This window comes from Strongylocentrotus purpuratus, unplaced genomic scaffold (genome assembly GCF_000002235.5).
Source record: "Strongylocentrotus purpuratus isolate Spur 01 unplaced genomic scaffold, Spur_5.0 spur5_scaffold_2, whole genome shotgun sequence".
NCBI lineage: Eukaryota > Metazoa > Echinodermata > Echinoidea > Camarodonta > Strongylocentrotidae > Strongylocentrotus > Strongylocentrotus purpuratus.
Window position 1 is genome coordinate 1489755 of NW_022145605.1, and position 27881 is coordinate 1517635.

The following is a 27881-nucleotide window of genomic DNA, read 5'->3' on the forward strand; positions in this document are numbered from 1 at the left end:
AGGAGAGGGGAGGCATCGTCTTGTGACTCATTTGTTAGAAAGAGCAAACAGATCGAAACGAAAAAGGAGAGATACCGAATGATAGTGAGAGGTGGGGAAAAAGAGAGGGACCATGAGAGAAGGGTCACAAACAGAGAATACTGTCAGAATAGAGAGATACATTCAGTGTGTAGATCGAGTACTGAGAAGAGAGAGTCAAAATAGAGAGACAGGAGGGGTACCGTCTCTGTGCTATAATTGGCCTAAAGAAGATACATAGACAGGACAGAGATTGAGAGAAGAGAAAAGGAAAAAGTGATAAACTGATAAATAGAGGGATAGTGGGGACTACAAATGAAAGGTATAGGATGGAAATGGCATGAATAAGAATGACATTTAATATGTACCTCAATGTAAATGTATATATCTTGTAAGTTACGTATATCCTCCCTTCACCCATTTTTAAAATTTCACTTATGAATGGGCATATAACTTATCTACCAATATATTGTTTACAGGTCTTATATCTGTTTAGTTATTTTGTATCCCATAACCCTTACTCCCCTAATATCGAAGTATGTCCTCACACACTCTTTCTATCCTTGTCTCTCAACTTTCTCCAATTCTCTCTTTCATTTTCTCTCTTGTATTTGTCTCTAGACTTTCTCTAATTTTCTTCTTGCTCTCTCACCTTTCTGTCTCTCTTCTGTATTTTCTCTCACACATCCTATTCTCTCTTCTTTTTCTATCCTTTCTTTTTCACTCACTCTCTCTCTCTCTCTCTCTCTCTCTCTCTCTCTCTCTCTCTCTCTCTCTCTATCATTTATTTCCATTTATCTGATCTGTCTCTCACCTTCTTTCTCTCTCCTTTCATTTTCTCTCACCTGTCTTTCTCTCTTTCTCCCCCACCCCATCTCTGTTTCTTCTCACCTCTCTCTCAATTATTTTGCTTGATCATTTATATTCACATAAATTTTGATATGAATACATGTATTTCAAATTTTTTTAGCAATATCTCTTAAAAATGAAATAACTTTACACTAGTAAATACAACTTGGCTTCACATTTACTTCAATATATACAATTTAGCATTCCATGTACACTTTACACATTGTGTCTATTTGAATCTGATGTGAAAAAAGTCTTGTAAGTTGTAACATGATCAAATTTTGATAAAACCTCATTTCAAATTTTGGTGTAGTTGTTTAATTAATAGTCATAAACTATATAACATTATTCACATATTATATTATCACATGGTAGCTGGAAAATATGTGATGAAAGGAATACAAAATACATGTATCACATACAGCGTCAAATTTGTACACATTAATCACTCCACCTATTGACAATATTAAAATGAATTAATTTGATGGAATGTTTTTAGAGAGCATTGATCCCTGCAGCCACAATACACGAATCTCCAGCATTATTACGTATTGTAAAAGTTTAAATGTTGCAGAACGTATGATAAATATGGAGTTGTAGAGAGATATTACACCAATTTCGGTCAGACTGAGAGAACGCCGCCTCACTTTTGTGGTTATTGCTAGAGGAGCAAGAGTGAAATAATTTCACAAATGTTCTTCTGCGAGTCTTCAAGGGGCAAACACACCACAGGTCACCCAGCAAAGACTTACATGGATCAGTAAGATAAAGATACTTGTCTATCGAGGCAGGAACTCCCAAAGATCATGGAGAATTGAATTGAATGGAAACATAAAAATCAATAAGAGTTCTCTCAACTATTTGTGCTTCACACAGTCATAACGGTAGGCCTATGGTGTCTCAGAAAATGAGTAAATTGGTCATTCTTGAAATCAGCATTTTTAATAAATTTGCTTTCTCAAAAAATTGTCCAATACTTTAGCCCACATTACATCCCAAAATTGTAAACAGCTACATGAGAGTAAATATATAATGATTCTGTGACAGACATTTAATACCGGTACACTAAGTTTTATTTTTAACTCAACAAGTTTAACTTATGTTATTCAATTAGCAGAATCAATGCCTCCGGCACTGCCTTCAGTGGCAGAGGCATAACAACTTTGCTTTAAAATATCACAGAAGCAGGTCAAATCGATACTCAGATTAAAAACATGAAATTTGATGATTGATATTCATCATAACACATTGCTGTCAAAACAAATAATCTTGTACATCACTTATCACTTAAGGAGGTCACTGCAAGTGTGAAATTTATTAGCCAATGTACTGGGTAGGAGGAAGGAAAAGGTTGTAGTGTTCGTGGCCTGGCAAGTTCCATTGTCGTCCCCCTATCACTCTTGTCACAGCTCATAAAACTCACTGCCTCATATCTTTGCTACCACAACGTTAATCACAAATTAAAGATCACTGAGAATGTTGAATTTATTGTAAGATCTGTTGGGTGCAAGGATGGGTGGGGGGGGGGGGGGGTGTAGTATGCATCAATGAGTCAGATTCCTTCCCCTTCCTATCTATTTTATCTTGGCATCTACTATGAAGTTCTCAATCTTGCCATGTCTAAATAAATTAATCTCCATTATATCTTTGCTGCCTACATACTTTAATCACCCATTCAGATCACTGCGAATGTGAAATTTATCCGAAGGTCTGTTGAGTCCGAGAATGGGCGATACTGTGGTATCCATTGCTTGGTCAGATTCCTTGTCTTCCTGACCATCTTTCTTCTGGGCATCGGTCAGGGAGGTGTCAATCTTACGATGTCTGAAGATATCATTGAGGACCTTGTCCATCCTGGCCACTCTCTTCTTACCACTACCTTGGGCTTGTCCACCTCCTGTATGGGCAGAGAAATGAAAAAAGGAAGATCAGGAAATAGAGGAATAATCTCCTTTACCTCTTTTCTCTGTCTTTTACCTTTTGCCTTTTATTGCCTTATTCATGATGGTTATGAATTTTGTTATATATATTGTACTTGTGCAAATAGCATCTTGTTCTTATCATAGTTGATTCGTTTTTCAAACCACATTTGTATGTATTATTGCCAATGTAAATTGTACATAATTCAGCCATTTGGCTGCGAAGTGCAATCATAATCAAACCTTTTCAATCAATCAATCAATCAAGGGGAAAGAGGAGAGGAAAAGATAATTTCTATAAAGGCCTATATTCAATCTTCCCAGATCTTGCCCAAGGATATTAGTCCTGCGGTGGGACTCAAACCTCAAACCATGTGATCCACAGTCCGTTGACGTGTCGACCAGACCACAACACCTCTACAATATAGATAACTGCAGCTAAAACTGTTCACTTGCAATCGACTGGGATAAAAGTATCATTTCAAATTTTCAGCAAATGGAGATTGTGTATAAATATGTGTGCTTTGAAAAGCATTTTGGAAATATTTCAGGCAAAAGTGATATCATTTTATGAGATGAAAAATTTGCCTCTTGTTTTATCGTTTTTTAGTGTAATTTAGATACACAATTGGGAGTAACTGCCAAAATTATCTGGGTTGATTGAAAAAATATTCATTCAGTGTCTGGTCTACTAGATACCCTGAAGGCCCACACACATGGGATAGGTATCTTGACAGCCAAAATTAATTTGAAGATTTGTCAGGAATACAATAGATAGAAAAGATAAATAAATTTTAAACTCCAATCTGCATGAAGATCCTACTTACCAATGTTTCTTCTCGGTGTCATCTTCTTCTGTACTGATGAATCCAGTTCTATATCCATGTCAAAATCAAACTCTGTAGGATCTTCCTCCCTATACATCAATGAAAATAGACAAATATATACAACTAGATGTCAAATGAAGAGGGTTTGGACTCTAATGCTGTAATTGTCTCATTAGTTATTTTATCCAACAAAGTGACTGGGCAGAAGAACAGGAATCGATGGTGCCGATGACACTGAAAAGCTACCGATTATGTTGCCCATTATTAAAGGTAAAGACCAGTTATGGTCATGCGATTGCATTGTGAAAGAAACATTGTGGAATCGATCAGAAAAGGTTGATCATCTAGCATCTAGCATCTGCAAGGTTCTGGAATCATCAAAATGATAAGAAATTTGGCCCATTCTTCGTAAAGTTACAAGCACTATACACAGAAAGACATATATGGGACTACCCTATATCTCTCACAGACCATGAGAGAAACAAATTTACCAAATATATGAATTAGTAGGCAGTTTCCCGGCAAATTTGTTATCATGATGTATTAGTCAAAACATATTCTTTCACATGATTGGTAATGAGAGCTTCCATTTCATTTTTTGAAATTGGGGCGTTTTCAATACTGGTCTTTACCTTAAATGTTTTAAAGACGAAGTTAGTCTTTCAGACATCTGTTTCATCATAAAAATTTAGAACAAAAATAGTGTAAGGGGTTCAAAACAGATAGAAGAGTTCTCCAAGTATTGCATTACATGACACACAATGATCTCATTGCCAGAAGCAAATTCCCCATATCATTACTAATATTGGCTTTAAAAAAAACTCATAACTTTCTTGTTCTTTGTCTAATTTCGCTGCGTATACCTGAAATTTACATATCTGATATCATTGCGAAATTATTTTTTTGTTGTTGCATTAATCACAAACTTGCTAAAAGGCAGTCTTTGCAAATTTTCCTATGCACACATAAATTCATTTCAACCTTCTCTGAATGATTAATTATCCTTTCAAATTTGAACTCACTGAGATATCTCCATTGCCTCCTCATCCTGTACATCTTCCATCTCCTCCTTCTCCTCCTCCTTGTCTCCTTCCTCACTCGGAGGTCTCCTTCCAGGGCACTTCCAGCTCAGCTCCAGGATCCCATCCTGGTCAAGCTTCTTATAAAGATCCACGATCACATCGATAGGAGGCTCCCAGTAGCCTCTCTTCACAACCTTCCTCTTCTTCTTCTCAATGCCATCTGCTGCAGAATTGATATATGAAAGTAATCCAGTTAAAGGAGGACTGTTTTATTGTTCACGAATGCCAGGTTGGTAAACAGACAACAAATTTAATTTACATGTATTTTTTAAGAACTTTATACATTGCATACAAGACAATTATCTGAAGTTATCATCTTTAATACATTCCCTTCCATCCAATCCCCATTACCCCACTGCAAATCTGTAGGAAGTAGCCCCATGTCCTATACAAGACGAGTAGGATCTATAAGAAGTATTTACCTGCTTGGTTTTCTTCATCCTCTTCCTCATCGTCAGTGGCTGGTATATCCCAATCATCCAGAGATTCCTGTACCTCAGTCTTGGGATCAGACTTAGTAACAGGTACTGCCAAATCTGGATGAGCGACAGGTTCTGACCTCTCTGCAGGGACCGGTATAGAAACAGCACTCTCTTTCTCTGAAGGAAGTGTTGCTGGAACAGGGGTTTGCGCAGCAGATGGAACCGGGGTTTGCACAGCAGATGGAACAGGGGTTTGCACAGCAGATGGAACCGGGGTTTGGACAGCAGATGGAACAGGAGTTCGCACAGCAGATGGAACCGGGGTTTGCACAGCAGATGGAACAGGGGTTCGCACAGCAGATGGAACCGTGGTTGGAATGTCTTCTTCAATTGGGGGAACTGATGATTGAACAAGACTTGGTCTGTCTAAAGGTACTGGTGTTGAAACAATCATTTCCCTGTCCAATCTACTGCTCTGCTCTGCAATAATTTCATGCACAGCCTTGTTCTGGTTCTTTTGTGTAATATCCATGGTGACTGACTCCTTCTGTTGTACCGGTATGTAGCTATGTAATGATGTAGTCTCTGGTTTTTGCTCACCATTTGCATCATGCGTCTCTCTATTCTGCACTCCAACATCACTGGGAAGGTTTGTCTTCTGCACGTTACCTTGCGCCAAAGTCTCTTCATTTTGCACATTGTCCTTAGAAATATCCGTCAAAGATTTACTTTCACTATCAATTTCCATTTTGTCACTTATGTTGGATGCAGAATCTTCAAAAGTTGCCCTTTGTGTATCAGTTATTAAACCAGATTCTTTCTTGATTTCACGGCTAATTGTGGTTTCAGCTGTTGATATCGTCTGTTCTTTTACATCTGATATTGGGACTATATCAGTTTTTATTTCACTGTTGGTACTGACTGCTGGTGTTGATCCTACGCTAGATGGGGGAGGGACTGCTGATGTTGATTTCACACTAGACGGGGGAGGGACTGCTGGTTTCGATTCTACACTAGATGAGGGAGGGACTGCTGGTGTTGATTTCACACTAGATGGGGGAGGGTCTGATGAAGCAATGTCCATATTTTCTGTGGTTGATCCTGATAGCTCAACATTGGAAGAAGGTGCATCGTTGCTTTTCAGTTCTTCCTTATCTTTTAAAGATTCAATGTCAGCACCACTTGTGTCTGTTTTCATAGTAGTTTCAACCTTTTCACCTAAAGGAACCTTTACATTTGGAACTAAAGTAGTCTCATCAGTGGAACTCTTTGGCAAAGCAGGTACAGCACTTTCTTCAGAGATGTTTTCAGTAGGCACTTCTTTGTCCAGCTTGACGTGGTCTCCTTCAGCTTCCTTCCCTTGTATGTCCCCTGCATTGTCACCCAAAATACCTGGTTCAATCTTGATGCTTGGACCAGCATTGAGTATCTTTCCTGCATCACTTTCCACTGCTGCTGTCGCCTCCTGAGTAGCACTTGGTGTGGCATCCTTTTCTGTTTTTATTTCAATTGCTTCAGGTATCTCTTCTACCTTCGCCGTAGCATCATCTACTTTCTTTGGCTCTATGTCACTTGTCTCTGTCGCGCTTTTTTCCTGAGCCATTTCAAGTTGTATTTCTCCTTCCCTCTTCTGCTCCTCGGGAGGAACATCTGATGGTTTGACTGCTTCAGACATCCTAAGAGGTTGAATCATCTACCTGTAAGAATAAAAATAAACATATAAATACCTAATGTAATGTTCGGTTCTTTCATAAAAAGTCATGCATTCGGTCATCCACTTTGCAAAGTGCCAGTTATAATTAACTCAAAAATGTATAGTTCTTATTAGGTCAGCATATATCCAAAGGTTAAAATTATTCAACTAAATGATTGAAAATCCTTGCTTGAACATCACCTGACTAGGATTGACATCAAGCCTTGTGTGAAGCACTTGAATTGAAGATTTCAGTGAAATGATAAACTGGCATGCAGACTAAATTGACAATTTTATTTTCATTTGTCTTAGATAAGTTTAATTGCTTAATTTGTTTTTAGATAATCTGATTTTCTACTCTTATTGAATGTACTTTGGGGTCACAATTCATCACTGATATATAACAATTTCAAACAAAAAGGAGGGAACTCAGGGAAGTATGAGAAAAGAATGGAAGATGCAGATGTTTATACACAAAAATTTTCATTAGGAAAATTGCTGTTGAAATCATACCAAAATGTTAGATGCTGTTATATCCCTCAACAATCAAATAACAATATCATTCATTTACATCCTTTGCAAATAGGTTACCTTGATTCAAAATAAAAATATGATGAGCCAATTCCTCATAACAACATCACCCCTTTTCTACTTTTAAGAATTCACAGACTAATTCTTTTTATTCAAGTTTTTTTGTTAACTTGTGATCCACACACAAAACGAATAGGCAATAGGCTCTTGTGAATCTTGACGTGAATTGTGAATTATGAATTGCTGGGGAAATGGCCTTGTTCATGTTCTTGGTATTTTTTGTGGAATCTCCAATATGGGGGGAGGGGGGAGCAGTCTCCCAAACTGGCCTTGCACCAAGTACCGAGCCAAGCCTGAGGTGGGGGAGGTGGGGGGGGGGGGGGGGGTGGGGGAGCTGGAAGGGCCGATGTGATGGGGGATCTGGGAGCCAGAAGGGGGATTTTTGGGGGTGAGTTAATGAAGAGAAATCAATCAGTCACCATCTAAATTCTAATCTGATCACATGTAAACATTTAATAACATCCTACACTACAGAACTTTGGTCTTCTATCATATCCCACAACAACAACATAATCAAAATTATCAAGTCAATCACGTGAGCTGCATATAAAATTTCGGCAAAGCTGAAACAAGTGCCAGATCTAGATCTGCTGCCAGTGCAGTGCTGGCATGTACTGCCTAGTACTGGGGCCCGTTCCTACAAACCGTCATAAGTCTAACTTCTTGACTAAGTCAGCGTTAGTGAACAACTTGTCCGCTACGTGTTTCACCAAGCCCTCTTTGCCAAGATCAACGACAACATCCTGACTAAGGAGTTATGACACCTCTGACACCGTCGTATCTCTGTCATAACTATTTAGTCGATGGGCAGCGCCATCACATGTCATTTATTGGGTAGACTATGGCTGGCAAAAAGGGACAATAAATCCTCCAACTATGATATTTCTACACATTCACTTAAACAGTGAATTATCGTTTTTTGTATTTGATAATCTCATGAAAATATGCCATGTTTGTATCTAAGGATTTTCCCACTTAAATAAACTGATTATACGCCTTTATTTCCACATTGTAAACTCATCGAAGGGATATGTATTTTGCCACGGCAGGCAAGCCATAGTTTGAAGTGTATTCTTTAGTTTTCAGACCCATATTAATTTCGAGATGAATTTTATTTTCAATTATGCAAAGTGAATGGTTTAAACATATGTTTTAACGTTTGAAATATTAAAGTTTTGTAATTTTTATATTGTGCCGACGCCAAAAACATTGAACACAAATTTCATTACATCGTATTTTTTCAAAGAATAATATAAGGGTGTATTTTTATAAACTATCAAATGAAAATATTCGGGGGGTGCCCATCTCAACAACAAAACTGATTCACTGGTCATGTAATGAAAAACTCACAATTATATTTTACAAGTACTTCAATTGTTTAATCTACACAAATTTGGAAGTATATTGGATCTCTTATTTCTTGGTATCATTTTTAATCTTTTTTATTACTAATTCATTTAAATAATTGCATTTTCCCTAATATTAATTTTGTAATAATCTGGTGGTATTGCGACTAGAATCTAGACCCTAAGGCTAATTCTCGGCTCCTCTTCTCGCCGATAATATCGATCTCACGAGATACTAGCTAGTAAGCTCTTCGTGAAACGGTTTAGGAAGATCAGAGACATCTCCGTAGTTGGCGGATAAAGTTATGACTGTCTAGTCGTTGGTTTCTAGGAACGAGCCCCAGGTGGTAGTGGTACTGGTGGTACGGCCTACACTACAGCAACGCCTGCGAGTCCAAGCATCAGCCGTGCTCGCCCCGCATCACAACTCGCGCACGCACTCGACCCTAGCTAGGCCCTCGGCCTAGGCCTCCCACTTTTGTTCTGTTGCCTCACTCAGCGCAGCTCCGTCTCTCACGACACTAGTTTGACCTCACTACCTACATTTTGATACAATTATCCGCCCTTGCTTTACTCATATGATTTAAGATCAACTATTCGAAATTTAATTGACTCGGCTTACCCCCTTTCTTTGCCTCTCTTCTTTGTTCGAATTTTACTTTAGGAAAGAAATCTAGATAGATGACAAAGTTTGCGCATGCGCCTCACGCGCGATATTTAAATCGACAAACCCAAACAACGTCAGGTGAGAAAAAATTGTAGCTGCTATCCCTTTTTCTGAATAGAAATTGACCTAGATGTTGTTTGATGTCCAATTAAAACCTACTTCAAGGTTCAAGGAAATAATATTTGGTATCATTGTTGTGCACGTAGCTAGTAATAGTAGCTCTAGCTCGATCTAGCTTTCCGTGAACTGTCTGTAGTTTGGACTCTCTTGTCCCATTCATTGATTTTGCCGTAGGCCCTAGATCTATGGGAGGTACAGTGCAGTGTGTGTATGAATGAATGACGAGGTATAAAACCATGTCTACGCAAGTACGCATCAAGGCCTAACTTCGGCGCTAGTTCGGAAGTCTATCCAAACTTTGATCAGTAATTCCGACGTGGAGATACCCTACTAAAACACACCCAAAAAGGCAAAATGAAGTAAATATTCAACAAATGTCCAAATATAGAAGGTCTAGATCTACATGATAAAGGTCATGATTTATGAAGGGGTGACCAAAGTTCGCGGACATTTTAGAACATATTACAAAATGTGATATTCGAACTACGATTTTTCATATTCTACACAAATTTATTGATTTCAATTATAACCAAAGGGACGGCGAAGTTTTTAACTACAGATTAGTTCAACTAGAAAATTTTATCGTCGAAGGATTTCGGAGATATCGCGATCTAAAAATTCGATGTCCGATCGTTCGTGCGCGCTGCATCTAAAAAAGTCATAAAAACAACGAGACCTAACTTCACGCACGGGGGTTTACAGTTGATTTATCAAAAAGTGTGATCCATCAAAAATAAGGTAATATCATAATTTGCAAGGCAAGATATCATACAATCAGTTAGTACCACTCTTTCCTTACAATTTTGAGGAAATCTGCTCTCAAATTGAAGATTTTCAGACCCTTATCGGTAAGTTGATCATTTTTCGGAACGGACGCAAAATATTGCAAAATTTGCCGATCTTTTGTCAATATTTTCACAATTTCGTACCCAATTCCAAAGAAATTTCACTTCTGGGTAATTTTATGTTCCTCTTTCCATTGGTGATATCAGATTTTCGTAATCTTACTGATTTTTTGAGATAGCGAACTTAGGTCACGCGCGAACTTTGGTCACACCACCATAAAAGTCAATATTTTTGTTACCTGTTTGGCTGTTTTGTGTCAATTTTCTTATCTTTTTCAGTGTATTTTTCCTAAAAGCGAAGTCTTATAAAATGCACTTTCTCACAGGACTCACGGCAAACTGCAGCACAAAACAATTGCATACCATACCGACGGTGGGGTGCGGGCGTGCGTGAGTGATCAGTTAGCGACCGTAAACTAAGATTACAGTCGCTAACTTATAACACATGCGCACCCGACCGTCGTATTGTATCGATTGTGCTGCAGTTTGCCGTGAATTCCGTGCCGTGATAAGTCATCGTTTATAGGAAAAATACTCTGAAAAAGATAAGAAAATTTACATGAAACAGGAGTTTACTTGTTTTTTTATAGTATTTTTTTGATAAATGTTGATATTAGTATACACTTTTTCACAGGTTTCACGGCAAACCGCTGCACAATACAATTTTTCTATATTTGATTTTGATGACTTTGAAGACACTAAAACTTTTTACTATAAATTTTATTCCTTTTTTTAACAATGTGAAGAAAGTATGTTTTCTCAATCAATTTTGCAGGAGAATGTCATCCAAACAAGGAAGCAGAGTTCATGTTGCTATCCGTCTGAGACCTGCATTAAAGGTAAGTAGCACTGGTATAAATATTATTTAGAAATGGGAGTCAACTTTAACCTGGCAGAGTAGGAATAAAGATGAAATTGTGCTTTCAATTTACTATTTAACTCGTGTCACAGATATTAAGATGACCAAGGAAAACAAAAATTATGAAATATCTATGTACATAAAAAGTTGATGTTTGTCTAGAGTGAAGTTTTCAGACAGACTGAAAAGAGGGGGAAAACCAAATAATCGTCATGTGCACACTATTAGATGACCATTTCCCTCTATACATTTTATGTGTTTTTCACTTTTCGAAAGTCCTTGAACATACAAAAACAACATGCCCCATAAATGAAATAATCAACTTTAGTAAGGAAAAAGGGGAAAATTTTAACTATAAAGAGGTTTTTGTTTATACCATTGTACAAATTATTCTAAAATGACAATCTCACTCTATGTAGAGAAACAATTTCTCATTTCCTCTTTTCTCATTTTTCCTTTGGCTACATCAATTTCTTTCTACTTAGCCCCATGAAGATGACGGTAAGGAGCCCTGCGTGCGGGGCCTCTCTGATAAAGCCCTTGAGATCTGGAACTGGCGAGACACAGAACAGAGTCTTCATTTTGATTTTGATGCATATCTTGACAGCAAGGCATCACAGAAGAATGTATATGATAGATGTGTGAAGCCTCTACTCACCCATGCACTCAATGGTCAAAATGCAAGTGTGTTTGCGTATGGTCCAACAGGCACAGGTAGGCAGATTTCCCTGATGGTTCCATTGTTTATGAAATGTATGAAATATCTTGGACTCACCCTTTGAAGGATCCATAGCTCCCTGAATGTAAGTTTTCCTTAGGAAACCGGAGTTTGTCAAATAACTTGCTATGTTAACTATTCCGATTGCAAATTAACCAGTTAATTTGCGTCTTCATCAGCTTGCTGTTGCAATTAGCAGGATATTTTGTCGAGAACATATCCCAAGGAATCTTGGTCTTGTTTCCAAAATATCCCGCTATTTGGGAAATAGTGGGCTAATTTGCGCCCGTCCGAGCTAGTTTGTGATGAGCGTATCAGTTTGGTGAAGACGCAATTTAGAGCAACAGGATAATATCCCAAGTCTGAAACTAGCGGGTTATTTGGCAAACTCGAGCTGATGAAGACATGCCTTTATGTTTTTCTCAGGTAAAACATTCACCATGCTAGGATCCGAAGACAATCCAGGGGTCATCCCAAGGTCACTGAACCACATCTTTCATGTTATCAACCAGGAGAAACCAAAAGAAGAAGGAGGAGGAGATTGGAGCTATTCAGTATCTTTCTCCTATCTGGAGATTTACCAAGAGAAGGTATTGTTCCATACATTGGTTCTGTTAGATTGGTTTCTTATCATATAACCGTTCTGATCAGATTGAAATATTTTTAATATAGCCAATGATTACAGAGGATTATTTTCTTTTGTATTTCATATATTTTACATTTCTTCAGCTATCCTACTTTTTGGTATTAATTTTTATTTTTTCTGTTTTATATTTTCATTCTTGCACAAATGTTATTCAAATATGCGACTTTACAAATTAGAAAAATTATACAAGTACAAGACGAGATGGTTATTTTACCTGACAGCTAAGAAAGCAATAAATGCTTGTTAGTAAGCAAATGAGAGACAAAATATTGTTTGAAACCAAGATTACAGACTTCACAGAATACCTTCTTTAATCAGCTCTACAAGAGTTTGAAAAATGGTAAAAGATTTAGATTGATAGGTCCTGAGTTCAAGTTCAGACACAGACATAATGCTCTTTTATAAACATTAATCTATATTGCTACTCTTAATTAGGAGAAAATGAATGTGTATGTCTGACTCCTGAACCCCAGTGTGATTATTTTTGCCATTACTCTGGATATGTTAAGTGGTCAGTATGGAAGGAATGTTCAGGGGAGAGATGGGGCATGCTTGTACATGGACTTGGACTCATGTGAGCAGGGGCCTTATTTCCAAAAGCTGTTATATTTTCTGTCAGTGAGTGTTATGCTTATTTCTCATAACAAAGTGAAACTGCACAGAATAAATGACATGTCCTTGGACCTGTTTCACAAAGCCATTTTTCAATGACAAATCACAAAAATCAGTGACAAATCTGCTGATAACCAATCAGAAGCAAGGGTTTTAGTAGCTTATGACAAACACTGTCATTTGTCACTGATGACAAGTTTCGTGAAACATCCCCCTGATTTACATATTTCTTTTTAATATTACAGATTTATGATCTCCTGGAGCCAAAAGGTCACGACCTCTCAATACGAGAGGACAGAAAGAGAAACATCTTTATCCCTAAGCTAGCAGAGAAAACCATCAACAGCTTTAATGAGTTTGCCAAGTATTTCATACCAGCCAGTAGAAATAGGTACGTTCTGCAAATACATTAAACTGCATTCAACAAAGGATAAAGTTTGAGGGGATGACATCATACTAAGAGACTGTGTTGCCAATTTGACTCACAGATTGGAAGTATTTCATCAAAAGTTATGGATTTTAAAAATCCATAATTCTCTTATTTATTGTCCGATTTTTTTTTCTCAAACCTTCACTGATCTGTTCTACACATATATCTTCTTATATTAAGTTATTATTATTAGGGTGGACTTTCCCTTTCAGAAAGAAAAATCTCATATCTAATGTGTGTTTATGATTTCACCCAAATCAATTTTCTATTTATAAACATTTAGATTGGGTTTCAATACTAAAACAAATTCTTAATGAAGTTCAATCATTTGTTTTCATGACAGGACGACAGCTGCTACTAAACTGAACAGTCGCTCAAGCCGAAGCCATTCCATTCTCCTACTCAAAGTAAGAAGACTTATTGTATCTCAAGATGTAGTGATAAATAGGAATGATGATTTAGACTGCCAATTGCAAAACTCAACTTCTACTTCTATGCCGATACTCGCCGAAAGCCTTTTCAGCAACTAAACGAAGAAATTGTGGTGTGGTGCCTCTCGTGGTGGTCACAATTGACAAGTGCAGCATCTATATATATATATATTCAAGTTGTGCGAGTAAAAACTGCTCCTCCCCTGATTTAGGCACAATGTTCAAATAGCAAAAGCAAAGACTTCTCCTCAATCAAAGAGGAATTATTTCTACATCTATGAAAGCTTTTGACTAGATTGTTATCATTCATGGAATTCTTTGTCTTAATGAAATTTTCAAAGTGTCACACAATTTTGGAATGTATGTTCAATGAAATTCCTTAAAATGTGAAAATAAAATTGAACTACACTAGTTTTGCTATTTTATATTGCTTTATAGATAGTAAAGGAGAGAAAAGACGGATCCCAGCATCACATACAGACTGGTAAACTATATCTCATAGATCTGGCTGGGAGTGAGAACAACAAGAAGACTGGTAACAAAGGCATTAGGTAAATAATGGGATAGCAGTCTAACTTATAGATTCATTGTGTATTGTTGAAATAAGGAACAAGCTTTTATGAGATAATTGTCCTGAGATGCAGAAGATGCAGTCATTTCCATTCTCTTTGTAAGGTTACCTACTTTAGTGTCTAATCAAATTTCTCTCTCTCAAGGAGGAAATATATGTTGTAGAATCTGTAGAGAAAGGCCACCTATCTTCATCAAGAGACTTTCAAAGTTTTCCTTGTGTTGCCCTTAGAAGTTAGAGACAGGTGAGACTACATGGAATTTCTGCCAAACTGTAATATGGAAATATGATCTCTCTGTAAAAGTAAATTATAGAAGCTCTTATAAATTGTACAGTGGAAATTGGGAAGAGAAAGAACCTGCAGAAGGGTATTAGAAGCATAGTAACATATATTTCATGACTGTATGACTGTGATATCATTGTTTGGTTGTAGGTTGAAGGAGAGTGGTGCCATCAACACATCTCTGTTTGTGCTGGGTCAGGTGGTAGATGCCCTCAACCAGAGACTGGTAATTACCGTGTCTTTTCATTACTATTAATAGTACCTATTCCTTATTTGATTTAATACTGCTTTGATTTGGGGCACTTTATATGTACCATGGTAATTTTTGCATCACGATGGAGAAAGAAGCACTCAAAGGGATAGTTGAGTTCTGTTTTCAGACCGCAAATGCGTTTGAAAGTGCATGTTTATTGCTCTTATTCTTATCTATGCCATTTCTATTGCCTTTTTATGACCTACAATTGCTATGAAGGTAATTTTAGACCCCAAAATGTGTGAAATTTAGCCAATATGATCATACCAATTCAGCTCCACTTTAAAAAAAATATGGTGACCTTTAATTAATTAATGAATTAAAAATAACAAAACATAGGCCGGCTGGTTGTGCGTACTATAACCAACATTATAATGCCAACAAACAAGCCAACATCGGCATTGGCTGAAATACAACGTAAATGGCGCTATTTCGTTTTTTCAACGGCTTTTTCAAATTATCTAATATTTGTGGTGGTGCACAAGTATTAGAGATTGTTATATTTATGGATATTTCAGCCGTCTCTGAACCGATTTTGATCAAACAAAGATGATTTTGTCATTTAAATTGTATGTTCTTTCGAATTTGACACTCAGTTTTTCATTATCTCACAAAAAAATATTTTGTGTAGCACTCTCTGCAAGGGAAAGGAAGAAATAAGACATCAAAGAAGCAAAGTAATTCAAGTTTTAATAATGTATTTCTGAACTGTTTATCAAGCAGTAGATGGATTGATCAGACCAGCAGAATACAAACAAACTTAAAAAACCTTGCTAGATATCATATTCACCTGAGAAGCACAACTCTTATGTGCACATATTGCATGTGTCAGAATGACTAGTTTGATTTCTTGCCCTTCTTTTCTCATTTTTTTTTATCTATTGTACATTTACTATACAAATCATTAGCTATATATGTAGGTATCTTTTGTTAAAAAACTGTTTAAAAAGATCATCTTATTCAAAATCTATCAAATATCATTTCTTATTTTCCTCTTTGATTTTCTTTCTATACAGCCACGAATCCCATACAGAGACAGTAAGCTTACAAGATTACTGCAGGTGAGTCACATTAATCAAATCAATTATTTTGTTTTGAAAAAAGTGTATTTTCAAGTTACTGCAGAACAGGAGATAACCTGAATGCATGTACATGTACAAATTTTGCTGTAACAATTTTGGGCCAGGCTTTTGAAAGCAATATGACAACTCCTTAGCATTTAATTTCTTTCAACCTCTCTGTACCCATGCAGGACTCTCTAGGAGGCAGTTCCCATGCTTGCATGATAACCAACATAGCCCCAGAGGAGAAGAACTACATGGACACCTACACAACCCTTCACTTTGCTGCCAAGTCAAAGCAGATCATTAACAAACCTTTCACCAGGGAGACCACTCAGACCATCGCTGCCCCACCCCCCAGGAAGAGACCACTGGAGGAGGATGACCGGTCAAGATCTACCAAGGCTAGAGCTCTAGATGTAGATGGCAGACCGGTAGCTCATAGCAAAGATGCATTGCTCAAGTAAGAAGATGCATTTTGCTGACGTGAATGCCCCATATGAATTACATCGAGCTCAATATGAAAATTGTTTATTTAAATCTACATTGCACCCTAAGGTCTTGACTACATGTTAAGTAATAAATAGAAATAACAAGTTGAATAGAATAAGGATAAAAAGGATGTTCTGATTCAGTTTAAGGAACAAAATTAATTTTGAAGATATATTTCTTATTTGGGTCAGGGGCTAATCAATGTTTATCAGAATTTTAATGATGATGACGCTGTGTTGAATCATAACATTTTAACATTTAAAAGTGTTTCAAGTATTTATTAGTCATGATGTCATAGATGCAAGTAGTGATGCTCATGATTGTTGTCTCTTCTTACTTTATCTTTCAGGCCTCTCTTAGACCGACAAGCAAACTTTGAGTCCACCGTGCATCAAAGGCTGCATTCACTCGAACAGAACCTTCTCAAACAAATGAAGAATGCCAAAACACAAGTCAAAACCCCAGTAAGTCAATTGGTTTCAATTATCATTTCTCCATAGTCCCTTTAAGTATGTACTTAATCACATTGAAAATCGCTTTACACGTCTAATTTGTTTCCATGAATTTTCTGAAATTATAATATATCTTTACACCTTGTCCAGTGAATTGTAATTTTAAATACTATGTATATACTTGAGTCAGCATTCTGTCTTGGAATTTCATATGCTGTACGTTGTTCCCTCTGAAGACTTTGAGTAAGGTACACGAAAAGTGAAGAAGGTAAAAGCTGAGAAATATTATTCAGAGAAATAAGGTGACTTCTACCAACCTGGACATATCCTAACAAACCTTAACAATGGCTTAATAGCTTGAGGAGGCGCGATAGCTCAGTCAGTAGAGCAGTAGTCTCATAATCCGGTGACCCGGGTTCGATACCAAGGCGATGCGCTAGTGCCATTTGGTAAGGCATTAATCCTCATTACCAGGTCTCTAGGACCTAAAGCCGTCGGCCGTCTGGTTGTTTACTGACAAGCATTTATGCTTTCTTAGCAGTCGAGTAAAATAACCATCACCATTGGTAACCATCATCATCATCATCACAATCTTTGTTTTGTTTTCTTTGGTCAATCAGACATCTAAGAAGCTTTTGAGTGAGGTGAAGGGCATGAGGAGAGAGCTAAGCAGTATGAACAGGAAGAAAGAGATGACTTCCAACAAGCCTGACAGACGGAGTACCTTCACTCTGAATGATCCTAATAGACCCTCGCTACCTCAAGCTGTGGTGAAACCATTGTCAGGTAAGAAGGAATCATACATAGCTAGTCTCTCTCTCTTTCTGTCTCTCCTTCCCCATTTTTTTACCCCTCTCTCTTTCTCTTTTACCCTCCCCCTTTCTCTCTCCCTCTTTCCCACCCCTGATACAGTATATCTCTCTATCGCCTCCTCCCCTTTCCTCCCTTCCCTCCCTCTCTAACTTTCTGCTGAATTTCTGATTGTCCGATATGATTGAAGAGTGTGAAGCAAAATATCTTTATCATGTCGTTTGTTTTGTCCTTCTTCCCACTTCACAGTTGCAACCGGCCAATCAACCTGCAATGTTCCAGCTCATAACAAAGAGACACACACAAAGCCAAAGGTTCATGACAAAGAGAAGAATGCCAAATCATCCCACAAGTCAAATACTGTCAAGTTTGTCAAAGCTGTCACCACATCTGTAAGTAGGATCCCTGTCAGATATCAAATTCTGATGTATTTCCCAATGCCTTTTGTCACTCCATTCATGTTATCTCATTTATAATCTTAAATAATATGCCTTTGGTAACTTTGGCAGTGGTCTATGGAAAATGCATGTTGAGTATCAAACTGTATTCAATGGAACAGCTGTTAACCTGCTTCACCAAGTTCACCTCTTTCCTCCCTAGTATATGTCGCTTATTTTTCATGTTTACTATTTTTCTTGTTTTCCTGACGACAGATAGGTAGTCGACCTGTTCGAAACGTCGATCCCCTCCTACAACCCATCCTCTCCAATCGGTGCTATAGTTCTCTTTAGAACTGTAAGCTCAAGAAAGATTACCAGCAGTCCTTTTCAGGACTACACTCATACTCAAGAAAGAAAGATTACTGACAGTCCTCTTCAGGACTCTCCCATCCCCCCCCCCCTCCTTCTCTCACATAGTACAACCGTAAGCCTACTGTATACTTGTGTATTGTTTCTTTTTATTAGTCTTTCCCTCCCTCCATGACCCCGCAATGTGACTCTCAATCTATATTTCTTTCTCACTCTCTCTCTCTCTCTCTCTATTTATCTCTCTCTCTCTCTATCTCTTTCTGCATTTCCTTCTCTCTCTCTCTCTCTCTCTCTCTTCTGCATTTCCTTCTTCATTTGTTCCAGACGTCATCATCAGCAGGTGGGTCTGACATGAAGGAGAATCAGTGGCATCTCAAGCTAGATCCAGAGTTTCAAGCCAAGCACAGTAAGTAATGAGCAATCAATGCTGAAAGGGAATTCATATTCCTGATAAGGAACACTTGTAGCAGATTCAGATAGCAAGAATGAGAGAGAGAGAGAGAGAGAGAGAGAGAGGGGGAGAGAGAGAGAGAGAGGGGGAGGGAGGGAGGGAGGGAGGGAGAAAGAGAGAAAATGAGAGAGAAAGAAAGAGAGAGAACATGGTGTTACTTTAGAAAATTGATAGTAATAACTGAATTCCAAGTCTGAAATGTTTAATCAATATAATCAAATTAACAAAAATTGATTTCACAATTCTCAATCATTAATGATTTTATTTTCTAACAAAGTCAATGGAAAATACATATACTAGTTAGGAAATTGACAAATTCTAGAACCTGTCAGTGATGCATTTGTAGCTGGCACATCACTTCCTACTGCCTTCTGCCCCTGTTTCTCATGATGCTATCTTTAATTTTCTCTGAAACCTCACAGGGAATGAGATCCTGAAGACGTTGAACGAGGGGACCGTCAAACAGCTCAAGTCACTCCAGAGCGTGGGAGAGAAAAGGGCGCAGCTCATCCATCACTGGAGACAGGCTTTCGGATCATACAGTCAGGTATGCTTTATCCAGTGATTATCATCTGCGTTCAATTCTTATCTTAAATATACAGCTAAAGCCAAGCATGTCAACCATCTTAATATAAAAGACAACATTTCCAAAGTTGCTGTAATAGTTATGCTTGACATCTAGTTAGAAGCTCAAAAGAAACTTCATTAGTTGAAACATACTTATTAGTACACAAAACTCCCACTGTAGCATCTATACATAGATGTACCTGTGTTGTGAATGCCTGACATATCACTGCAAGGTGGAGCTATTAGCTTTTAGACCTATGACATAAACATGTATCATTACAGTAGTCACACTTGTTGTCACTCTTACAAGGAACTTTGTGTTATAGAACCTGACTTGAAAGGCAACTTGATAGTAGGATCAACTTTTCCCCTTTTCCCTTCAATTACCTTTATAGAATGGTTTGAGTGATGAGATATGAGGCACAGATATATCTGATCTATAAACAGCGAAGCAAGGGACTGAAAGTTTCAATCTCATTAAAGTTTCAATATCATTATAGTAACTATATCATTAAAGTAACTTACTTGGTGTTTAACATTCAACCAATATCTTTACTATACAGTAGGCTTACGGTTGCACCATGTGAGAGAGGGGGGGGGGGGGGATTGGGGAATCCTGCAAAGGACTGTTGGTTATCTTTCTTAGCTGATAGTTCTAAGGAGAACTATAGCGCTTGGGGAGGATGAGTGGCGGGAGTGGCTCAACGTTTCAAACAGGTTGACTATCCGTCATCATGGTGCACCCGCAAGCCTACTCTATATCTGCATCACCATGCAAGCCGATACTTACAAGCAGCATCTAAATATCTTTACTGTTTATCTTATTATATTCATGTGCTCTCTATAAGATGCTCAGCTTATGAACGTGATTTCTCTTCCAATTGTAGATTAAAGATCTCTACAAAGTGACAGGACTACCAACCAAGACAGTTGACAATATCATTGGGGTAAGTTTGACTTGTTGTACCAGTGGCAAGTCAAAGATTTTCAAGTATCTTTCAGACAACAACAACAAATAAGGGTTCTCCATTTCGGCAGGGGTGCAAACTTCTTTGTTCAGGGGGGGGGGGGGGGGTTATTATTATCCTTGAGTACCGGTATTTGGCGTCACCTGTTTGGTATTTGGCGTAGTTGGTATTTGGCGTCACCTATTTGGCGTCACCTGTGTCTGGGAGGCGAAAATCAAACTGAATCACTATAACCCTAGGGTCTCTCCTCCCTGTATAACTGATTGGGGGTGTTCAGGTGGACCACTACACCAGAAAGGTGGTGAATCTCCTCTACACGGCCCCCATTTAACGTCCTATTTTAGGGACGGAGTGCCTTCCGCTTAACATAGCCTGTGTCTATGAAACAAGGGGAGGGGCGCATTAACACACAACACAAGCTTCAGTCATCTGCCTGGGTTGGATTCGAACCCGAGATCTTTAGTTCGACAGGCAGGCACTTTACCGACTAAGCCAACTCGCCCCCTTTGTGTTTGGGGGGAGTCTATATTCTTGTAAGAGCGCTTTAGTGTTGTATTGTAAGTTGATGCAGATTCTGGCCAGAGGTGTACATTCTCCCTATGTGCTCCCCCTTTTTTTTGGGGGGGGGGGCGGGGGTGATTATTCCCTTTGACGTCCAATGAGGCATGTATGAACACACAATCTGTGATATTGTAATTGAATATTATCCTCCTTTCATTATTTGCAGAATAATCTCCTATACACCTCAGCATGATGAAGGCGAGATGAGCAATGAGATGAAGTCATCTTTTTTCTTCAATTGATCATGATCCAATAATGGCACACTTTACTGTTATCAGCGTGATCAACCTATAGAGGGCATGTAAGGTCATGTAACGGTCAGATATATATCTGGACAACTCATCGGAAATTTAGGATATAATGCAATGCATTATGTTGATTTATGATTCATCATCATCATAAGACGGCCACAGCAGAGATCGAGTCCACTCTTTGATGCCTCAAGCTCTTTTGAATCATGACCTCCAGAATGTCCATTAACCTGAAGTTAGATGAGGGGCAATTGTATCCCTGAAATTGTGGGGGCGTTGGCCCCTTTTTGGGGCAGGGCAGCCTCCCACAGAAGATTTATGATTGGTCAGCCTGAAAACCTACCCATATTGAAATGTAGCATGAAAGACTTCTAAAATGGAACAATTATTCTACTTCAATCAAAGTAATACAAAGTCAATATGTACCTTTGAACATAAGAATGATGTTTTTATTTGAATTTTAGCCTCCATTTTTCTCCTTTATTTTATTGTAATCATGCCTGATTATAAGATGTAAATTATCTTAAACGATGTATTTATCACATCTGCAATTATAATTTGATTTGAAATAAACCTTGAAGAGGGATGAATTTATGCTAGTGATTATACATGTTAAAAAAACTCATACAACTTATGTATGAAACATATGTACTAGAGCATTGAATTAAGTTAACCTATACCATAACATTTAATTTGATTGTTTCATTGAGTTTATCAAGTGGTTATTCATAAAATGGAATGTTATTATCTATTTTTTTAAACATATATGTATACTGTGTATTTAGTGGTAATAGAGTGGTGAAGTGTGACGTCATCAAAAATCTATTTTTAGAATTTCTCATTTTTTTCTGCATTTTCCGACAGAGCATAAAAATAATGTCCAAATGTCGAAAAACCAATTGAATATGTATTGGCTGAGATATGACCATCTGAATAAAAAGAGTTCCTGTAGAAGCTCAGTGTTATTTGCTCTGCTTCCTAACCAATACGAGCCAGAGCAAATAACACTGAGTTTCTGGAGGAAATCTTTTTATTCAGATGGTCATATCTCGGCCAATATTTAACATATTCAATTGGTTTTCGACATTCGGACATTATTTTTGATGCTCTTTCGAAAAATGGAGAAAAAATTGAGAAATTAAAAAATAGATTTTTACGACGTCAAGCTTCGGTACTCTATAAGAGAGTACATGGCGATAAGATGTAAAGAATATGTACAGACTGCTATGTATGTATAATTATTACCATCATATCGAGAAGATAATGTAACCATCCATATGTGTAGTGTGCATACCGTATCTATGGGTTTAGAGGTAGCTCAAGAGCCCATGCTAGTCTCTAATAGAGGCACAGTATTCTACACAGGGTAAATATTTCATGTGCACATAGCTCGACACACAATGCATGATGCTATGTGTTGTAATTTGTACAAGTTTGAGATATTTAGTATTGGAGAACAGTGTCGCCCTACAGGTTTTATTGTTGGATTTATACAGTAGCTATTATCCCTGTACAGTACATATCTTACAAATCAAAATATATATCATGCTGCTTAGTCTTGTACAGTTGACATAATTTGAGGGTATTACAAAAATTAATGGAATTTGACAAGAAACAAGGGCACTATGTTTTAAAGAGTTGCATTATCTGGAATGATCGCAAGTCCTTTAAAACCTACAAATTTGTATCTCTTTAGTACAGATTTGCTATCAAGATCAAGTTGCAATCATTTTGAAATAGTCACAACTGTTCATTGTTTATATGTATGTTGTTTGCAAGACACGTCTGAAAGGCTGATATTAAGGATTCTAGGCATGCCATAGTTATTTATGTATTCATTTGATGTATACCAGATACATGCCTATACATTGTTCTGGCTTTGATCAGCCTTTAAGTAGTAAACCACTATTTATAAGATTGCTGCAGCAAAATGTCATGACATATGCATAGTGCACGACTGGGTGTCAAAAATCTGTGACACACAGATATCTGAATAGGCATATAGGTATCTTTATTGCATGTCAAATATGAAAAACACTTCATTAACATTAGCAGCAAGGGGAGAAAATAGTTGAAAAGTTTACAGTGACTAACTTTGATGTGAATTACCGATCGATTGATTAATGATTCTCTGCAGATGCATTTGTTAAACATATTCATAGATAGGCAATTTTCTAATCCTATTTCGTTATGATTCCTTTTACCTGCTTGTTATGCAATGTATCAAACTGCAGAAATATCTGTTTTATTTAGCTTATAATTGAAAACCTTTATTTTTCATGTCTGTACCTTTCCTATTGCACTTGTGTATATATTTATCATAATAAATAATAATAATAATAAATAATACATTATATTTATATAGCGCTTATTACAATGTTTCTAAGCGCTTTACAGAGTTGTACTTAGATAATAATACATTCAATAACTATAATTAATATATACTAATCAACCTAATTAATTAAAAATACATACATAAGCACAGATACATCTAGTCAATACATATAGATACCGGAGTGTTGGCTCAGTCAGTAGAGCGTCCGCCTCACAACCGGGAGGTCGTGGGTTCGAACCCCGGCCGCGTCATACCAAAAGACGTTAAAAGATGGGAGTTGTTGCTACCTTGTTTGGCGTTCAACATTAAGGGATAGAGCAACGTCGATCTGGCGCTGCTCAGTGGCTGCCGGGCTCACGATCAATTGGGCAAAAAGAATTTCCGTTTCGGTTTAATAAAATTTGGAGTGGACTATTAGACTATTATTATTATTATATACAATAGAATACAATTAATTTTAGGGCGAAACATTACAAATTCAAGTTAAGGCAATTACATTACATCTACCGTGCAAAACACATTAAAGCTACAGACTAACAGGGAGGATTAACAGGGAGAATTGAAAAGGAATGTCTTAAGGGAGGATTTAAAAGAATCTAACGAAGGAGCTTCCCGAATCTCTAGAAGAAGTCTGTTCCAGAGCCTCGGAGCAGCTACGCTGAAGGCACGGTCTCCATAACGTGTTCAAGTTCTTGGACCCGGGGCCATCATATATTTCATCTTTTGCACAATCTGCATCCCACGGGGCTTTCATCGAAAGGGTGCGGTGCGGTGCGGCGCGGTGTGGTGTGCTCAACGCACCCATTCGATAAAAGAGGGGGGCCTTTTCTCGAAAGGGTGCGTTGAGAGCGGAGTACCGTTTTAACACACCCTTTCGATGAAAGCGGGGGGGGGGGGGGGGGGGGGCTTTTCTCGAAAGGGTGCGTCGACTAGTCTTTCGCATCAGTCGTTTAAAATGAGGATCTCGGACAGAAGGTAATAGTTGCCAATTTAAGTATATCGAAAATGTATTAAATAAAATGGAATGGTCTTGATTACAGAGTGGTCTTTTTCGTTATTACTATGTTGATGGGGGAGACACAGAGAAGGAAAAAAGGGAAAGGGAAGATAAAAGGAAAGAAAGAAGAATAAGAAGAGAAGAGGGAAAGGTGGGGGGGGGGCGAAGGACTCTTGCCCCCCCCCCCCCCCCCCGCCAAAAAATAAATCAGAGAGAGAGAGAAGGGAAAGGGAAAGAGAAGATAAAAGGAAAGAAAGAAGAGGAAGAAGAAGAAAAGAGGTAAACGGGGGCAAAGGGCTTTTGCCTCTCCCCCCCCCCCCCCCCCAACAAATAAATAGGAGAGAGAGAGAAGGGAAAGGGAAAGGGAAAGAGAAGATAAAAGGAAAGAAAGAAGAGGAAGAAGAAGAAAAGAGGGAAACGTGGGCAAAGGGCTTTTGCCTCCTCCCCCCCCCCCCCCCGGCCCGCCAACAATAAATAGGAGAGAGAGAGAGAGATAGAAGGAAAAGGGAAAGGGAAAGAAATATAAAAGGAAAGAAAGAAGAACAAGAAGGAAATGGGGGAAGGGCAAAAGGCTCTTGCCTCCTCCCTCCCCCCCCCCCCCCCCGCCAAAAAAAATAAATAAGAGAGAGAGAGAGAGAGAGAGAGAGATGGGAAAGGGAAAGAGAAGATAAAAGGAAAGAAAGAAGAGGAAAAGAAAAAGAGGGACACGGGGCGAAGGGCTCTTGCCCTCCCCCACCCCCCCCCCCCACCAAAACAAATAAATAAGAGAGAGAGAGAGAGAGAGAGAGAAGGGAAAGGGAAAGGGAAAGAGAATATAAAAGGAAAGAAAGAAGAATAAGAAGAAAGAGGTAAACGGGGGCGAAGGGCTCTTGCCTCCTCCCTCCCCCCCCCCCCCCGCCAACAAATAAATAGGAGAGAGAGAGAGAGAGAGAGAGAGAGAGAAGGGAAAGGAAAAGAAATATAAAAGGAAAGAAAGAAGAAGAAGGAAAGATGGATACGGGGGAAGGGCGAAAGGTTCTTACCTCCCCCCCCCCCTTCCCGCCAAAAAAATTAATAAGAGAGAGAGAGAGAAGGGAGAGGGAAAGAAAATCTAAAAGGAAAGAAAGAAGAGGAAAAGAATAAGAAAAGAGGGAAAGGGGGCGAAGGGCTCTTGCCAACAAAATAAATAGAGAGAGAGAAGGGAAGGGAATGAGAAGATAAAAGGAAAGAAAGAAGAGGAAGAAGAAGAAAGAGGTAAACGGGGGCAAAGGGCTTTTGCCTCTCCCCCCCCCCCCCCCCGCCAACAAATAAATAGGAGAGAGAGAAGGGAAAGGGAAAGGGAGAGAGAAGATAAAAGGAAAGAAAGAAGAGGAAGAAGAAGAAAAGAGGGAAACGTGGGCAAGGGCTTTTGCCTCCTCCCCCCCCCCCCGCCCCGCCAACAAATAATAGAGAGAGAGAGAGAGATAGAAGGAAAAGGAAAGGGAAAGAAAATATAAAAGGAAAGAAAGAAGAACAAGAAGGAAATGGGGGAAGGGCAAAAGGCTCTTGCCTCCTCCCTCCCCCCCCCCCCCCCCGCCAAAAAATAATAAGAGAGAGAGAGAGAGAGAGAGAGATGGGAAAGGGAAAGAGAAGATAAAAGGAAAGAAAGAAGAGGAAAAAGAAAAAAAGAGGGACACGGGGGCGAAGGGCTCTTGCCCTCCCCCACCCCCCCCCCCCCCACCAAAACAAATAAATAAGAGAGAGAGAGAGAGAGAGAGAGAAGGGAAAGGGAAAGGGAAAGAGAATATAAAAGGAAAGAAAGAAGAATAAGAAGAAAAGAGGTAAACGGGGGCGAAGGGCTCTTGCCTCCTCCCTCCCCCCCCCCCCCCCGCCAACAAATAAATAGGAGAGAGAGAGAGAGAAGAGAGAGAGAGAAGGGAAAGGAAAAGAAAATATAAAAGGAAAGAAAGAAGAAGAAGGAAAGATGGATACGGGGGAAGGGCGAAAGGTTCTTACCTCCCCCCCCCCCTTCCCGCCAAAAAAATTAATAAGAGAGAGAGAGAGAAGGGAGAGGGAAAGAAAATCTAAAAGGAAAGAAAGAAGAGGAAAAAGAATAAGAAAAGAGGGAAAGGGCGAAGGGCTCTTGCCAACAAAATAAATAAGAGAGAGAGAGAAGGGAAAGGGAATGAGAAGATAAAAGGAAAGAAAGAAGAGGAAAAAGAATAAGAAAAGAGGGAAAGGGGGCGAAGGGCTCTTGCCCTCCCCCCCCCCCCCCCCGCCAAAAATAAATAAGAGAGAGAGAAGGGAGAGGGAAAGAAAATATAAGAGGAAAGAAAGAAGAGGAATAAGAAGGAAAGAGGGAAACGGGGGAAGGGCGAAGAGCTGTTGCCCCCCCCCCCCCCGCCAACAAAATAAATAAGAGAGAGAGAGAGTGAAGGGAAAGGGAAAGAAAATATAAAAGAAAGAGGGAAACAGGGGCGAAGGGCTCTTGCCTCCTCCCTCCCCCCCCCCGCCAAAAAATAAATAAGAGAGAGAGAGAGAATCTGTTCTGATCCTGGTCCTGATCCTCAAGAGGGATATAAAGATGACCAATAAGAACGTTATCGTTCGAGAGAGAGTGTTTGTTGCTTCTAGAACATTTTAGAATTAAGTCCCATCACATTGCAGTTGTGGGGAGGGACTATGATTATATTACCCCCTTGGATGGCTTCCCAGAGTCTGGCTTTGAAGGTTTCGACTGCGTCGCAGGCAAAGATGCTGGGGGGGGGGGGGGGGGGAAGTAAATTCCAGGCCCGTATGGTTCTTGGAATAAAGGTGAGTCGATATATATCCGTCTTGCATCTTATGTTGGAGAAGGAGAGGGAAAGAGAAGATAAAAGGAAAGAAAGAAGAGGTAGAGGAAGAAGAATTTGTGTTCTGCCAGTGTCACAAATAGATATATAAATATGCTCATCTGACGATAATTTGATGTATAAAACCCCTCACCTTCTTGGGGCTCCGCCCCTTGGATCCAACACCAATTTGTGTCCTTCCAGTGTCACAAATAG

The 27881-nt window shown here is 38.7% G+C and overlaps 2 protein-coding genes across 3 annotated transcripts; one reads left to right on the forward strand and one right to left on the reverse strand.

Annotated features, from left to right (window-relative positions):
- Positions 1-1027: 1027 nt before the first annotated feature.
- Positions 1028-9426, reverse strand: LOC593254 (mucin-5AC). 2 transcript variants are annotated; one of them, XM_030991398.1, is made up of 5 exons: positions 9370-9426; positions 5118-6814; positions 4636-4855; positions 3614-3702; positions 1028-2764 (listed from the first exon to the last, which is right to left on the reverse strand). In XM_030991398.1, exons 2-5 carry the CDS (start codon positions 6808-6810, stop codon positions 2535-2537), a joined length of 2232 nt encoding a protein of 743 aa, XP_030847258.1. In that variant the 5' UTR covers positions 6811-6814; positions 9370-9426; the 3' UTR covers positions 1028-2534. The 2 variants fall into 2 exon arrangements, with proteins under 2 accessions (XP_030847258.1, XP_030847256.1); XM_030991396.1 differs by having other exon boundaries at positions 4636-4858.
- LOC593265 (kinesin-like protein KIF22) lies at positions 9368-22424 on the forward strand. Its single transcript, XM_030991399.1, has 17 exons — positions 9368-9492; positions 11155-11218; positions 11724-11952; positions 12383-12546; positions 13460-13605; positions 13988-14051; positions 14514-14626; positions 15080-15155; positions 16199-16243; positions 16435-16706; positions 17085-17199; positions 17808-17973; positions 18247-18389; positions 19071-19152; positions 19620-19744; positions 20652-20711; positions 21460-22424. Exons 2-17 carry the CDS (start codon positions 11159-11161, stop codon positions 21484-21486), a joined length of 1887 nt encoding a protein of 628 aa, XP_030847259.1. The 5' UTR covers positions 9368-9492; positions 11155-11158; the 3' UTR covers positions 21487-22424.
- The last annotated feature ends 5457 nt before the right edge of the window (positions 22425-27881 follow it).